Source organism: Neophocaena asiaeorientalis, unplaced genomic scaffold (assembly GCF_003031525.2).
Source record: "Neophocaena asiaeorientalis asiaeorientalis breed wild unplaced genomic scaffold, Neophocaena_asiaeorientalis_V1.1 scaffold78, whole genome shotgun sequence".
NCBI classification, from domain to species: domain Eukaryota; kingdom Metazoa; phylum Chordata; class Mammalia; order Artiodactyla; family Phocoenidae; genus Neophocaena; species Neophocaena asiaeorientalis.
The window spans coordinates 19759661-19774847 of record NW_020175018.1 but is presented as its reverse complement, the minus strand read 5'-3'; the positions used below and the strand labels follow the sequence as shown (position 1 = coordinate 19774847).

The 15187-nt window shown below is 58.0% G+C and overlaps 1 protein-coding gene across 1 annotated transcript in view; it reads right to left on the bottom strand.

Annotated features, from left to right (window-relative positions):
• Positions 1–5542, bottom strand: part of GRIN1 (glutamate ionotropic receptor NMDA type subunit 1) — a 21229-nt gene extending 15687 nt beyond the window's left edge. Inside the window, 3 exon segments of the mRNA XM_024762436.1 lie at positions 237–413; positions 2914–3048; positions 5285–5542. Coding sequence (XP_024618204.1) covers positions 237–413; positions 2914–3048; positions 5285–5542 — 570 coding nt within the window.
• Between the last annotated feature and the right edge of the window lie 9645 nt (positions 5543–15187).

The following is a 15187-nucleotide window of genomic DNA, read 5'->3' as shown; positions in this document are numbered from 1 at the left end:
GTTTGCGGAGCTCCAGGTGGTCCTGCCCTCGCCCCGCAGGGACTGACACGAAGGAGATTTCGACTAATGGCAAAAGCGAGTGAAATGAGCCGAGGACAGGCTGGGGCGGGCGCTCGCCAGACGCAGTGGTGCTGACCATGCACGATGGAAAGAGAAGGGTGTTCACACGGGCCACAGACACAGCGGCGGCTCGCCGCCTCCGACTCCTGCTCGGGACACCCCCGCCCGGGCCTCACCTTGGACTCGCGCTCCTCCAGCAGTGTCTCCAGGCGCTTCTGCGCCGCCCGGCCCTCGTGGTCGTCGCTGACCAGGAGGATGATGTGGTTCCAGCTGTAGACGCGCATCATCTCGAACCAGACGCTCGACTGGTGGGAGTAGGGCGGCACGGTGCGCAGGAAGCTAAGGTGGATGCTCTGCGGGACACGGGGTGGCTGAGGACGCGGGCCAGGGCGCGCAGGCGCGCGCGCGCGCGGGCCAGACGCTCCCCCTCGCTGCTTCCAGACCCCCGAGCCCGGGGACCCCGCTTCCCTCACTCCTCCCTCCCCACCGCTGGCTTCTCTCCCCACCCCACATCATCTAATCTGAGAACCGGAGGCTCGGTTTGCCCAGCAGCACCCTGACTGAGACGGGTGGGGGTGGGGGTCTGTGGAATTGTTCCTGGGGTCGTTCCCCTCCTCCCCTGCAGCCACCCGCTGGCTGAGCTACTTGAGATCAGAAACTTCTTGCTGGCGCAGTGCAGCATCTCAAAGATCCCCCCTGGGTCCTTCCCAAATTCACATAACTGGTATTTAGAGCAAGTCTTCACTCTTGGGGCGAAATACTTCATCCCTTCACCAAGCCCAGGGCTTGCTGCCTGCTGACCCCGCCTTGCTTCTCTGAGTGCACTGGCTGCCAGGGAGGGGACGGAGCAGGACCCTCCCGCCTCAGTACAGGGCCTTTGAGTCTGCCCAGGGAGCAGTGTTCCTGGGGACCCACACTGATCCTGGGGCCCTCTGAGCCCTCCAGATCCTTCTTTCACCTGCTCCCTCTTTGTGCCTTGGAATCAGGGTGCAAGAATGCCCTTTTGCCTCTGTCTGTCATCCAGCAGGTGACATGGCTGCAAGGGGGCTGTGGTTGGGGTCCTGGACTGGCTCTGACCCAGGCCCTTCTGGTCCACGTGTTGGGCACAGATGGTCTGTGGGTTGTACCAGGAGTGGGGTCAAGGTGGAGCTCTAAGATTTGGTCTCAGGTTTGCCCTCATGCTGGGCCTCAGTCTGGATCTGGGGCGGGGGCACGTGATGTGCTGGTGTCCTGTTCTGGGAGAGGGCTCCCCCCAGCCCAGCCTCTCCTGTGCCCCACCGCCTGCTCTCCTCTGTAGAGGCATGTTCTCCCATTTGCATGTGAGGGGCCTGGTGCCCAGAGAGGTGAAGGAGGCTGGAAGGCCTAGGGGGAGCCTTCCACTTCTCACAGTTGAGGGTTAAGTGCCTCTGAGCAGCTTGGGTGCCTCTGCTGTGTGCTGGGGTTTCCAGAGCCTCAGGAACGGGTGGTCGTCCTGGCCTCCACTGGCCTCCTCCCTTGTGGGCCGTCCCAGAGGACCCCTCACTCTGGCCTCGCTTTCCTATCGCCTCCAGGAGGACCCCTCCCTGACCTCCCCAGACACCCTGGGCCCGGCTGAGATGACCTCCGTGCCCTAGGCAGCGTTATCCAGGACCCTGGGCTCCCGGCAGGATGGATTTGGAGAAGATGGGGAGAGCGGGGAAGCCCCCAACAGCCCAGCCCTCTGGCCCCTCAGCAAAGGCACCAGGCTGGAGTCCCCTGCCGAGCAGCCCCTCCGGGCCTGTCTGCAGGTGACACCAGGCCTGGAGGGAGATGTGGAGGAGGCTGCCCCCCCCCCAGCCTCTCAGTGGTCAGTTTGCCTCCCCAGCTGACCAGTCCTCCCAGAGCCGTGGGCAGACACTGCGGGAGGGCTGGGCAAACTAGCGCAAGGTGCCGGCTGCCATGGGGGTGAGTTTCCTGCCAAACCGACTTGGTGACCTCTAGACTCTCCCAGCTGCTGCCCCACGACTGGGCGACTCCAGCCAGACCCCCAGCCCATGGGCCACGATACAGCCCCGAGGCCCGAAACCCCCAGGCCAGCGCCCCCAGCCACGGGCTGCCTCCTCTGTTCACCTGGAATCCTCTCCCAGCTGTGCCCTCTAGCGGGAGGTGCCGGTAACTACACCCTCACTGCCACCTGGTGTCCCAGCCACTTCTAGGCTTTTCCTCCCCCTGGCGCCCCTTCCTCCAAAGCGCCCCGTCCCGCTGTCCAGGAAGCTGCCCTGTCTGTCCCTTCTTCTGGCCCACGACGGCCTCTGCTGCTTCCCAGGGCTTGCTATTGGCGCCTGTCACCTGTCAGTGGGCCGTGTGCCCGAGTGTGCGTGGGCATGTGTGTCAGCGTGTGAGCGTGGGGCTGAGTGTATGATGGAGCGTGAGTGTGGGGAGTGAGCACGTTAGTTATGGGGGTGTGCACATGAGCGTGAATGTCTGGGTGGGTGATGGTGTGAGTATGCGTGTGTAAGAGCACGTGGGTCCCTGTGACTGTGTGTGACTGCGTGTGTGTCGGTGTGAGTGTATGGATTTGTTAGTGTCTGTGAGTCTGTGTGACTGTGAGTGTGTACTGGGGTGCCTGTGTGTGGGTGAGTTTGCGTGTCTCTGTGAGACCGTGAGTGTGTACCGGTATGAGTGTGGACATGCCTCAGTGTATCACCCTGTTGCACCTGGAGCCCAGAGCCCATGGTTTGAGCCCCTCTGCCTGTGCCCCCCCATCCTGGCAAAGCACCTGCCCCCCACTCTCTCCCCCAGCAGCTGCTGGCGGCTCCGGGCTGCAGGAGCGAGCCACCGGCTCTGAACACGGGAGCAGAGCTGGCTGGGTCCCCGTGCAGCGGTCAGGCTTACCTTGTCTGAGTAGATGGACATGCGGGTGGTCAGCCCCAGGACGGGGATGCGGTAGAAGCCAGCTGTGTAGGAGACGGGGGTGGGAGTGAAGTGGTCGTTGGGGGTAGGTGGGTGGCTAACTAGGATGGCGTAGACCTGTGGACACAGGGGACAGGGTCAGCTCTAGTGGGGAGCGGGGGACACTGCCCTGGAGCTGGCTGTCCAGCAAGAGCAGAGGCTGAACACAGAAGCGGGGGGTGGGTAGTGGCGGGGGGACACCACCTGTGCTCACAGCCCCAGGAGTGCAGGCCACCCAGCAGGGGGACCAGACCCCAGTCCCACCTTCTGCGTGTAAGGAATCATAGGGGAGAGGCAGAGGCAGACAAGACTCCTGGGACCAAGAAGACACACAGACCCCTCCCCCCACCCCTGTCCAGGGCCTCCCCTCTCGCCCCTCACCCTGGGGGGCTGCCCTGAGCTGTGTGGTGAGACCCTGAGAGGGAGGACGAAGGCCAGTCCTTGGCATGTCCTGGGGCCGCACACGCCGCGCCGGCGTGGGCTGGGGAGAACCACACCAAGCCCCACGCTGACCCTCATCCTGGGTCAGAGGTGGACGGAGGCCAGCACTCCAGAGATGGAGGGCAGCTCCGGAAGGTGCGTCGAACATCGCAGACTATTAGTGGGAGAAGCTGGGCAAGGAGCCGCCTAGAGGCCCGGGCCCCCCTGCTGGTGTCTTCCAGGGGCAGGCTGAGACCCGCTCGGTTTGAACAAGACCCAGTGCTGACTTGGGCACTGACCACATCCTCAAGGAAACCTGGCCTTCCTGCCTGGACCAGTGGCTCAGCCCCCGAGGCAGGGAGATGGGGCAGATGGCTTGGCAGTTCCGTGCTGCCCTCACATTAGAAGGACCTGTCAGTCCCAATTCTGCCTTCCCATCTCTGAGCTACAGGACCACCTGCTTTTGCAAACGGGGCGGGGGGTGCGCTGCCTTCCCATCTCTGAGCTACAGGACCACCTGCTTTTGCAAACGGGGCGGGGGGTGCGCTGCCTTCCCATCTCTGAGCTACAGGACCACCTGCTTTTGCAAACGGGGCGTCCCCACGTGGTGGGGACGATGGCTGCCGTGCCGGCACCTGGCTCACAGCGTGTGACAGTGAGTGACAGCTGCTGCTGTCACCTTTGCTCCTAGCACTGGCTATTCCCTGGGAGAACAGTGCCCACGGACAGCAAAACTAAGTTGGAGGAGGGATTCCCAGAAAGGGCCATACTTGTTCTCCCTCCTTTGCCCCGCACAGTCTGCACCCAGAGGGGCCTGGTCAGTGCTGGCCTGAGCGTATGTGTGCATGCGTGTGACCACGCAGGTGCTCACAAGTGTGTGCTGGGTATGTGTGTGTATACCGCACGCCCCAACATATGTGTGTGTGCATGTGTATGTATGATCGAGCTTGTGTGAGCACGCGTGTTTGCATGTGTGGTACAGGAATGTGTGTGCTCATGGATATGCACGGGGGTCCGTCTGTGTGTGAATAAGCGTGTGCAATCCTGATGTGCATGAAGGGGTGCTAGTTTAAGCCTACGCATCTCTGTGCACAAACATGGATGAATGTGTGTGAGCATGTGAGCGTGTGTGTCCATGGATGTGGCGTGCCTGTCCGGTGAGTGTGTAAGCAGTACTTGGACCGGTGTCGGTCCCGCCTGTTACATAAAAGGCTGCATTGCAGTGATCCCGAGGCCTCATTGGGATTCAGCAGGCAGCGCAGCCCGGGGGCGGACAGCTCTGACAGGCAAAATCCTTGAGTCGTGTCCTCCCCCGCAGCGCTGGCTGCCAGTGACTGCCACGCTCTGGCCTGATACCTCTCCCCGTTCCCACCCTGGAGAACACCCGGCTTCAACACCTGGGCCATTTCCCGTCTCAGGCAGACCTGTGGATGCGGGAAGGGGAGGGAGGAAGGGAAGGAGATCTCCAAGCAGGAACAAAGATGGCCCCAGACCCCATCCAGTTTAAAGCCCTGCAGTCCTGCATGTGGCTGGGACAGGCACCTCTCAGGCAGGCCCGGAATGCCCGCCCCGACCCTGACACACAGTGACCAAGCAAACGGCCACATGTCTGCACACACCAGTCTGGACCTCGACACCTGGAAACCCTGTGAGGACAAGCCCCGCTGGCCGGTGATTGATCTGGGGCTAAGATGGGGAACCGGCCAACACTGGTGTTTAGCTGCTAGCGAGAGCAGCCCCCTGGGTCCTCTCTCAAGGGGAGGGAGAGGGCTAGGAAAGGATGGAATGAAACTGGGACAGGGGGAGGGATGGCGGGTGAAGGAGGGAGGATGGTGGCGAGGCGGTGGGGGAGGGGCAGGAGCCGGTACAGCGTGAGCCCTGGGGGTGCTGGCACCTGGCTGGAGATGAGGTCTTCGCACACCGACAAGGCCATCTGGATGGCGTTGGGCTTGTGGGTGACGGAGGTGGCGTTGAGCTGGATCTTCCAGGAGCCGTGCCGCTTGTTGGCCTGGTTCACAGCCTCGCGGAACATCTGCTCGTGCTTCCGCGTGCTCAGCACCGCGCCGATGTTGACGATCTTGGGGTCGCAGGCGGCACGGGCGAAGGAGCAGGAGAAAAGCAGGGCGAGTGTCAGCAGGCGCATGGTGCTCATGGGCTCCGGGCGGCGCCCTGGCTCTGGGCAGCGCGAGCGCGGGGCCCTCGGCGCATCCCCAGAGGGACGCCCCGGCCGTCCTGCGCGCGCCCGATCCCGCGGGCTGAGGGCGCCACGTCTTCCCCGGGAGCCTTAGTCCTGGGACGTCTGCACCGCGCAGGTGGCACCGAGCCTTCGGCCGGCCGGGCGGACCCGGGTGAGCGTGGGTTCCGGGCGCTCTGTTCCAGGCGGCTGGCGCTGTCCGCGGTGCTGAAGCGGGTCTCGGCGCCGCTCCGGGTGCCCCGCGCCGAAAGGACCCGGCGGCGGCAGTTCCTCTGCGGGCTTCGCTTGTCCCGGTCCCGACGCTGCGGCGGCTGCGGCGACTGCGGAGCGCCGAGCGGGACCAACGTCTCCTACCCCTCCCGCCGCCCCCGCTTCCCAACACGGAGCCGGAGCGGGGGCGCCTCCCGCGCCAGAGTGTGCGCCTGCGTTCGTGCCAGCATTTTTCAGAGCGCGCGCGAGCGGGGGACGCCTGTGTGTGCGCGTGTGTGCGGGCGTGTGTGCGCGCGTGTGTGCAGGGGTCGCTGAGACAGTGCCCTGGGCTGTCTCGAACCTGCAAGGAGCCGAGTTTGGGGAGGTTAGAGGGGTTCGCGTCACTGTGTGCAGCCTTGCGTGTCCTTTAACATGACCGAATGTGTCGTGCCAGTTTGTGTGTGTGCGCACACGCGCGTGCACGAGTCCTCACCCACAGTCAGTGATACTTCGGGGCCTGACTCTGCCGGCTGGAAACCAAGGCGTGTGGAGAGGCCCTAAACCGTGCCTCTGGGAGAGGGACGGGGGCGACCTCTTCTCCAGAAGGCTCAAAAATGGGGGAGAGACCTCATCTGCCTGGCCATGTGACTTGGACTCCCCCCAGAGGGTTAAAAAGAATAGAAGGGGTGACAGTGGCCGCCCCTTGTTGAGCTGGATCTTCCAGGAGAGTCTGAGGGTCTGAACCAAACCGGCTGTGGAGAGACCACGGCCAGAGGGAGTCGTCTCTGCAGGAGACATACCCCCCGTTTCCACGCTCCTCCCCTCGGCAGCCCCTCTCCTAACTCACTCCCAGCACCCCCTCCTGCCCCTTTCCAGAAGCTCCCTGTCCTCTGGTGCTTGTGATCCCAATTCTTTGTCCTCACTGTCCCCCCCCACCCTGTGTGCTTCCTTCTCCCTAATTCAAAGGATGGCTGAAGCTCCGCCTGCTGCCAGTGACATCACCGTTTCCAATAGCAACTGAGGATTCTGCAGACCCAACAGCAAAAGCCCCCAATGGGGACAAAGCAGGGTCGTCCCCACACCTAAGTGATGTCCGAAGCAGTGGAGAGGGGAGGAGCCATGTCCCTCCCAACAGGGTCACGCCCCCTGCAGCTCTCACCACTAGGCTTACCTCCCCACACCCAGCCCAGAGCAGAGCCCGCGGGACTCCCTGGCTCTGAGGCAGGGGCTGCAGTGCTTGGCCTGCTCCCTTTCTTGTCCCCTTCTCTCCCGATGCAAGAAAATCATTGCTTGGAGGCGAGTCTCCCTGCGTCCGGCTGCAGCCCCGCAACTCTCTCTGTTGTGGGATCGAGGTCTATAGTGGAAGCAACACCAGCTCTGGGGACACAGCTCCTCCCGTGGAGCCTCAGGAGAGCATGTGGGGTGCGCTCAGGGGCCCAGAGCGGGCCCTATCTCCACAGGGTCTGCGGCCTCTGGTAGCTCAGAGCTTGGAGGCTGCCTGCGTGCCTGGGAATGGGCAGCCACCAGCTGCTGGCTCTGGTGTGGCCCAGACAGCTCCAGCACACTGCGGGGAGGGAGGGATTCAGCAGGGGGCTGCCGCCAGAGGTCCAGGCCCCTTCCACCCACCCCAATCCCCCAGTCGGGGGTGCTGGAGAAGCTCCCACTGGTCCTGGAAAAAGAACTTCGAAATAGCCAGAAACCTGAGGGCTGGCTGTTCCACAGCTGGGAGCTTGAACTTGGTCACGGTCGGGGTACTTAGGCCACGGAAATTGCCAAGCCCTGCGAATCAGGCCTCTTTTCTCCCTTTAGAGGCCAGTTTACCGGCACACCACCGCCTCCCCCAGGCTGGAGGTACTCAAGCTTCTGTCCTGAGGCCCTTGCGTGTCCCAGGCCTCAGCCCCTCCCGTGCTTGAATCTCTCCTGGGCTCTGCACTCCCTTTCACCTTGCAGGCTTCCTCCGTGCCCCCAGCAAGGGGGGTGCGGTTGCAGAAGGCCTCGACCTTGTTTGTCTTGCTGTGAAAGACACGCTGTGGGTCGCGGCTGCCTGAGGCTCCGGTCCTGCGCTGAGATTCTTGAAAGCTTATTGAGAACGTTTGGATCCCCGTGAAGCCCTAAGCCAAGAATACCAGGAGATTTGGGTAGGAATGGGGGCGATGGGCTTCATCGTTTATAAAATCAGGAGTGCCGATCAAAGAAATAAAGCCTTGAAAGCTTCCAGTCCTGCACCTTCTCATGGTCTTCACTAACCAGATGGGACGTCAGTCTGGCTGTGTTGTGGGAACGTGGGACATCGTGTTGACTTGCAGCAGTGAATAAATGCATGCATGAATAAACGTACCTGTGAGACACACACACACACAAAGATATCGCCGGGACTTGGACCCCTCTGAATCCTGGTGTATCACGCTCTGTGGTGAGGACCAAGGAGACCTGGGTTGCTGCGTCTGGCCTCGGTGGGAGCGAGGCCCTGTCTGCCCCATGGGGAGGGGCTGCTTCAGGGCTCACTCGTTCTTCCCAACCCGTTCCTTCCTCTGGGAACTGCAGCCCCATGTGGAGGGAACTGCTTCACCTCCTCCCCGACTCCAACCCAGGGGCCCTAGCAAGGGCTGTCAATCACAGATACAGCCCCTCCTTGGCCTTGGTCTATTGGCCGAGAGGTAGTCACGTGACCCAAGCAGACCACTCAGGGTTTTTCCCTACGATTTTGGCTAGATCAGAAACTGTGACAAGAACCCATCTCTGCATCTTCTCTGGAGGTGAATCTCTGAGAATTGAGCCACCTGTGGACACATTTCTCTCAGGAGGAAGCTGACAGGCAAGGAGGAGCCATTATGCAAGCTCTCTGTGCAGACATCTTGCCTGTGGCCGGCCAAGTGGGCAGAGGATGGGCCTTTGCCTGGTGTCCACCCACTGCAAGGGCCCGCCTCCAGACCAGGGCTGGGGAGATGGGGCTGGCTGTCAGCAGGCCTGGCCACCAGGACTCTATCCTTGATCTGGGGGAGCCCAAGGACCCTCACAGACCACAGCTGCAGACACCTGTGGTGCCGTCTTGCTTGCCCTCAAGTTGATTTGCACTCGCACACCTTCATCCACATGGTTCTACTACCTGCCTCCCCACACGATCCCTCCTCTCCCTGTCCCCACATTCTCTGACTTTCCAAATCCCACCTTTCCTGGAAGCCCATCTTCCCAACGTCACAAACTCCCCACAGATCCCACCGTATGCAAGGCTGGACTTTGACGTTTAATTCACTCATAGACATTTACTGAGCTCCCACTGTGTGGCAGGCACTCCTCTAAATTATTGGGGTGCAGCAGTGGAAAAGTTAGGTCGTCGACTGACCATGTGGAAGACAGGTAAGCACCTTAGGCCATGTCATGCCGCGTTATGTACCCCGAGGAAAAGGAAAGCAGAATACAAGGATAGAGCTCGACGGGACCGCGTGGTGGCTTCCACATGTCTGCACGTTCTTTGACATGCATCCCTTCAAAGGGGAGTCCAGTTCCTCTCTCCTTGAATGGGGATGGACCGAATGACCCTCCCACTGAGTGGAACGTGGCAGTGTGTGACTTCTGAGGTGAGGTCTAGAAGGAACGGCTTCCCTCTGGCACTGTCCTTCCTGAGTCACCTGCTCTGGGGGAGGCCAGTGTGGAGAGGAACTCTCTGCCAACGGCCCCCTGCCGGTGGCCAGCATCAACTTGCCAGCTATGGGAGTGAACCGCCTTGGAAACTCCAGGGGCCCTCCGGCCCGCTTCGAGCCTTCAAGGGATGACAGCCCTGGCTGATGTCCCGACTGTCACCTCACGAGAGACCCCAAGCCTGAGCCACCCTGTCAAGCTGCTCCAAACTCCTGACCGTGGAAACTGTGAGAGATAATGAATGTTTATGGCTGTGTGAATCAATGGAGGAAATGAGAGAGCAAGCCCTGCAAATAGCTGAGGAAAGGGTGTTCCAGGGAGGGGGGTGCAGAGGGAGGTGGGGGAGACAGGAAGGGGGCCAGAGGGGCCGTGGGCCAGGTCCTGTGGGATGGGGCTGGCTGTGTAGAGGGCCCCAGCTTTATTCTAATGAGATTGGAGGGGTGAGACCAGGAGGGTGACACCGCTCAGCTGACCTTTTAGAAAGGACCACCCAACTGCTATGTGGGCAACAAGGGAGGAGCGGTGTGACCAGCCAGGAGGCTACTGGGATAACGCGTGTGCCAGGCAGGAGGTGTAGAGGTGACAAGACGTGGGACAAGAAAGTGAGGGGTCACGAATAGCCCCAGAGCAACTGACCTTTTAGAAAGGACCACCCAACTGCTATGTGGGCAACAAGGGAGGAGCGGTGTGACCAGCCAGGAGGCTACTGGGATAACGCGTGTGCCAGGCAGGAGGTGTAGAGGTGACAAGACGTGGGACAAGAAAGTGAGGGGTCACGAATAGCCCCAGAGCAACTGACCTTTTAGAAAGGACCACCCAACTGCTATGTGGGCAACAAGGGAGGAGCGGTGTGACCAGCCAGGAGGCTACTGGGATAACGCGTGTGCCAGGCAGGAGGTGTAGAGGTGACAAGACGTGGGACAAGAAAGTGAGGGGTCACGAATAGCCCCAGAGCAACTGAGAGAATGGTAGTACTTCCACTGAGAATGGAAAGGTGGGGTCCAGGAGGAGTCAAGGAATCAAAACTTTTATTTTCTTATAAAGCTCCCACTAAGCTTTTAATCCTGCAAATTCTGATACGTTGTGTTTTTGTTTCTGTTCAGTTACATATTTTTTCTAATTTTCCTTGTAATTTCTTCTCTGATTTATGGGTTATTTAGAAGCCTGTTGTTTAACTTTCAAATATTTGGAGATTTTCTGCATGGATTTCTGCTGTCGATTTTTACTTTAACTTCAATATGGCCAGAGAATAATGCCGCGTTATGTACCCCGAGGAAAAGGAAAGCAGAATACAAGGATAGAGCTCGACGGGACCGCGTGGTGGCTTCCACATGTCTGCACGTTCTTTGACATGCATCCCTTCAAAGGGGAGTCCAGTTCCTCTCTCCTTGAATGGGGATGGACCGAATGACCCTCCCACTGCGTGGAACGTAGTGTATGTTGTTGTATATGTTGTATGATCTTAAATACACTGAGACTTATTTTATGGTCCATAATATGGTTTTTCTTGGTGAGTATTCTATGAGCACTAGAGGAAATTGTGTATTTTTCTGTTTTGGATGTAGTGTTTTAATAAATGTAAATGTTTCTCATTGTGGTTTTTAAAAATTAATTAATTATTTTATATATTTTTGGCTGTGTTGGGTCTTCGTTGCTGCACGCGGGCTTTCTCTAGTTGTGGCGCGTGGGGTCTACTCTCCGATGCGGTGCGCAGGCTTCTCGCTGCAGTGGCTTCTCTTGTTGCGGAGCACGGGCTCTAGGTGTGTAGGCTTCGGTAGTTGTGGCTCGCGGGCTCTAGAGCGCAGGCTCAGTAGTTGCGGCGCACGGGCTTAGTTGCTTCGCGGTATGTGGGATCTTCCCGGACCAGGGCTGGAACCTGTGTCCCCTGCGGATTCTTAACCACTGAGCCACCAGAGAAGCCCCTCTCATTGTGGTTTTAATGAGCATTTCCCTGAACGAATGATTAGGTTTAACATCTTTTCATGTGCTTATTGGCCTTTTGTATACTTTCTTTGGAGAAATGTCTATTCAAATCTGTTGCCCATATTAACCATATTATCAGATATATGTTTTGTAAATATTTTCTCCAAGTCTGTGACATGTTTTTTCATTTTCTTAATGTTGTCTTTAAAGTGCAAGAGTTTTAAATTTTGATGAAGTCCAATTATCAGATTTTTTGTTGTTGATCGTGCTCTGGCATATCTAAAACATCTTCGCCTAACCCAAAGCCACAAAGATTTTATTTTATGTTTTCTTCCAAGAGTTTTGTAGTTTTGGTTCTCGCATTTAGGTCTATGATCCATTCTGAGTTAATTTTTTATATGGTATGAGGCAAGGTGTAAATTCATTCATTTGTATCTAGGTATCCAATTGACCCAGCGCCATTTTTTGAAAAAGAGCTTTCCTTTCCCACTGAATTTTCTTGCTACCTTTGTAGAACATCAGTTGACCATAAGCGTAAGGGTTTGTTTATAGAATCTGGATTCTGTTCCATTGATCTGTATGTCTGTTGTTATGCCAGGACCACACTGTCCTGGTTACTGTAGCTTTGCATTAAGTTTTGAAATCAACTAGTGTGACTCCTCCAACTTCGTCCTTTTTCAATATTGTTTTGGCTCTTCTGGGTCCTTTGTAATTACATATACATTTTAGGATCAACTTGTCAATTTCTGCTAAGATTTGATAGAGATTGCAATGAATTCATAGATCAATTATTAAGACAACTGCAGTCTTGGGACTGTCCTGGTGGCGCAGTGGCTAAGAATCCGCCTGTCAACACAGGGGACGCGGGTGTGATCTCTGGTCCGGGGAGATCCCACATGCCACAGAGCAACTAAGCCCGTGCGCCACAACTACTGAGCCCGCGAGCCACAGCTAATGAGCCCGCGCACCTAGAGCCTGTGCTCTACAACAAGAGAAGCCACCGCAATGAGAAGCCTTGCACACCGCAGTGAAGAGTAGCCCTCACTCACTGCACCTAGAGAAAGCCTGCACACACCAACGACGACCCAACACAGAAAAAAATAAATAAACAAATTTATTTTAAAAACAACAAAAAAACAAAACCTAGTCCTGGCTTTAAAAAAAGAAAAAGACTGTCCCTTGTGAGCAAGACCCCCAGTGTCTGCCCAGGACTGGCCTGTCTGGTGCTGGGTTGGCCCAGGCTGGATGAGCGTCCTGGACTCTGGCTGCAGACCGGAAACCCAAGGTCCCAGACCAGGCTAGGGTGGAGTGGGGAAGGCTAACCATTTGGGAAGCCTTCCGGAGGCCCTCACACTGTCCCAGGACTGTCACTGTGGCAAGCAGCACAGTAAGAATGACTGTCCACCAGGTCACACTACTCCATGGGCACTGGTGTGGCTGTCACCAGACGGCAAGGGTTCAGGCTTGAACCAGGTCTCGGGGGCGGGGGGCTCCTGCGCCCTCAGGTTTGACAGCCTGTGACTCGCCCTCCTGCACATGCGTCCTCCAGATGCCACCGTTTCCCTGGTAACTCACTGCAGGGAGGGGTGCGTGAGGACATCGCCGGAACTGCCAGCAGAGCTGTGTGTGGGAGGAGACCCCAGGGACGACCCCTAGAAGGGAAGGGGCAGGAGGGGAGGAAGATCTTTCTGGAGCGGGTTCAGACAAGCCTAGGTGCTGAGCAGTAGGTGCACGTGCTGGGGAGCCCTCCTGAGGCCCAGAAATGTCAGAGCTGAGACGGCAGGAAGCAGTGGGCTCTCCACGGAGGGAGTGGGCAGTTGGGGCCTGGAAAGTCCTAGAGAGGGGCCAAGTTTGAGGTTCACCAGCAGAGAACACTGGGTAGGGCCATGAGCTGAGCAATCCTGGGCAGTACAGAACTGCTTTGCCTTGTTTATTGAGGGGAAATATGCTCGCAGCAACGTGCAGTGATCTTTATTTTTTTTAAGTCTTTTCTTCTTATTTATTTATTTGGCTGTGCCAGCTCTTAGTTGCTGCACATGGGCTCTTCTTAGCAGCTTGCAGGATCTTTTAGTTGTGGCATACAGGCTGTTAGTTGCAGCATGCATGGAGGATCTAGTTCCCTGACCAGGGATTGAACCCGGTCCCCTGCGTTGGGAGCGAGGAGTCTTAACCACTGGACCCCCAGGGAAGTCCCAGTGCAGTGATCTCTAGTACATCCTGAAGACTATCGAGTCTGTTGACCTTACGAATGAGCAAAAGTGGATTTATTTGGGAACATCAGAGGAATTGCGATTTGGGACAAGCAAGCTATAGCAGAAGCCATAGGTAAGTCCAACAAACAAAGGAGAGGAATGGTTATTTTACAGAGAAAAATGAGGAAGTTGAGAGGTTTGTGTGGGTTTTGCTTTTTGTTGCTGTTGTTGTTTTTTGGTTTGTTTGTTTTTTTTTTTTTTTTTTTTTTTTGTGGTACGCGGGCCTCTCACTGTTGCGGCCTCTCCCGTTGCGGAGCACAGGCTCCGGACGCGCAGGCCCAGCGGCCATGGGTCACGGGCCCAGCCGCTCCGCGGCATGTGGGATCCTCCCGGACCGGGGCACGAACCCGCGTCCCCTGCATCGGCAGGCGGACTCTCAACCACTGCGCCACCAGGGAAGCCCGGTTTGTTTGTTTTTTATGAAAGCCCTTTGGAAAAAAGTGAGAGTTCAGGGTGAGGATGGTTTCTCATTGGCTAAGTTGCTGAGGTCGTTGATTTCTTGTACAAGATGCAATGTACATCTTTTCCTGTTGGGGCCTGTGATAGACGATTCTTCCCTGTTATGATTCTTCTGTTGTAGTTCGTAATTGACTGTTGACCTGAAGCAAGCTAACAGCCAATGATTTTAGCAGCAACATGGGTTTATTCAGGAACAGTAAAGAATTGGAAAACAGAACGAGCAATCCAGGTGAAGCACAAGCGCGTGCAGAGAACATAGGAGAGGAGATTCTTTTATAGAGGAGAAGGGGGAGTTGCGAGGGGCTGTTCTAATCAAAGAATCCATTGGCAGAAACTGGGAGTTGGAAGTGTGGTGGCTTTTCATTGGCTGCACTGTGATGGTCTCTCATTGGCTGGGCTGTTGCAGGGAGCAAAATCTTCCTTCCTCCTGCTGGGTAGTAAGTAGTAACCTTCCTGTTGGGTCTGCAATTAAGGCTGCGCGGTAGGGTGTGAAAGCTCCCCCTTCTGGCCTCCTGGCTGCAGTTTAGTGAGGGTTCCCTTTATTACTTCTCACAGGTCCAATGGATGAAGACCCCAAGAGCCCGCCTGCCGCTGACCCTACGGCGGGCCCCCCAGGCCCCAGGCCCCCGGGCAGGCCACTGGGTCGAGACCTGGGGTTCGGGGCACAGGAGCTCCCCGCCGACGTGGCGGAGAGCTGGGACACCTGCTCAGGGTTAGAGCCAACCGAGAAGGCCTGGCCGATCCCCACTGCTTGCTCACAGGCCTTGGGGGAGCCGGACCGGGGCGCAACAGGACGCGAAGCCGCGGATCCCGGCGAGACCTGCTCGACCGGAAGCCAGCTCCTCCTGTTGGCTTGGCCACCGCCCAACTAGGAAGCGGTCGGCGCATGCGCAGAATGGCGCCGCCGCCAACCGCTGCAGGTCCCGTTTCTGCGCACGCGCGCTGCGCACGCGAAGGCTGCTCGTTGACTGCCGCGCGAAAGACGCGTGGGGGCGTCAGGCCCGCCGAGCGCTCTGCGTCTCCGGGAGCCCGGCCTCCTGACGCCGCCAGCGCCCGCTCGCTTTCACGTGTCCGCGGCCCGCCCCGCCTGGGGGCGCCTGGGCGCTGACTCTGAGCCCGGGCCGGAGCCCGGACGGCGGCT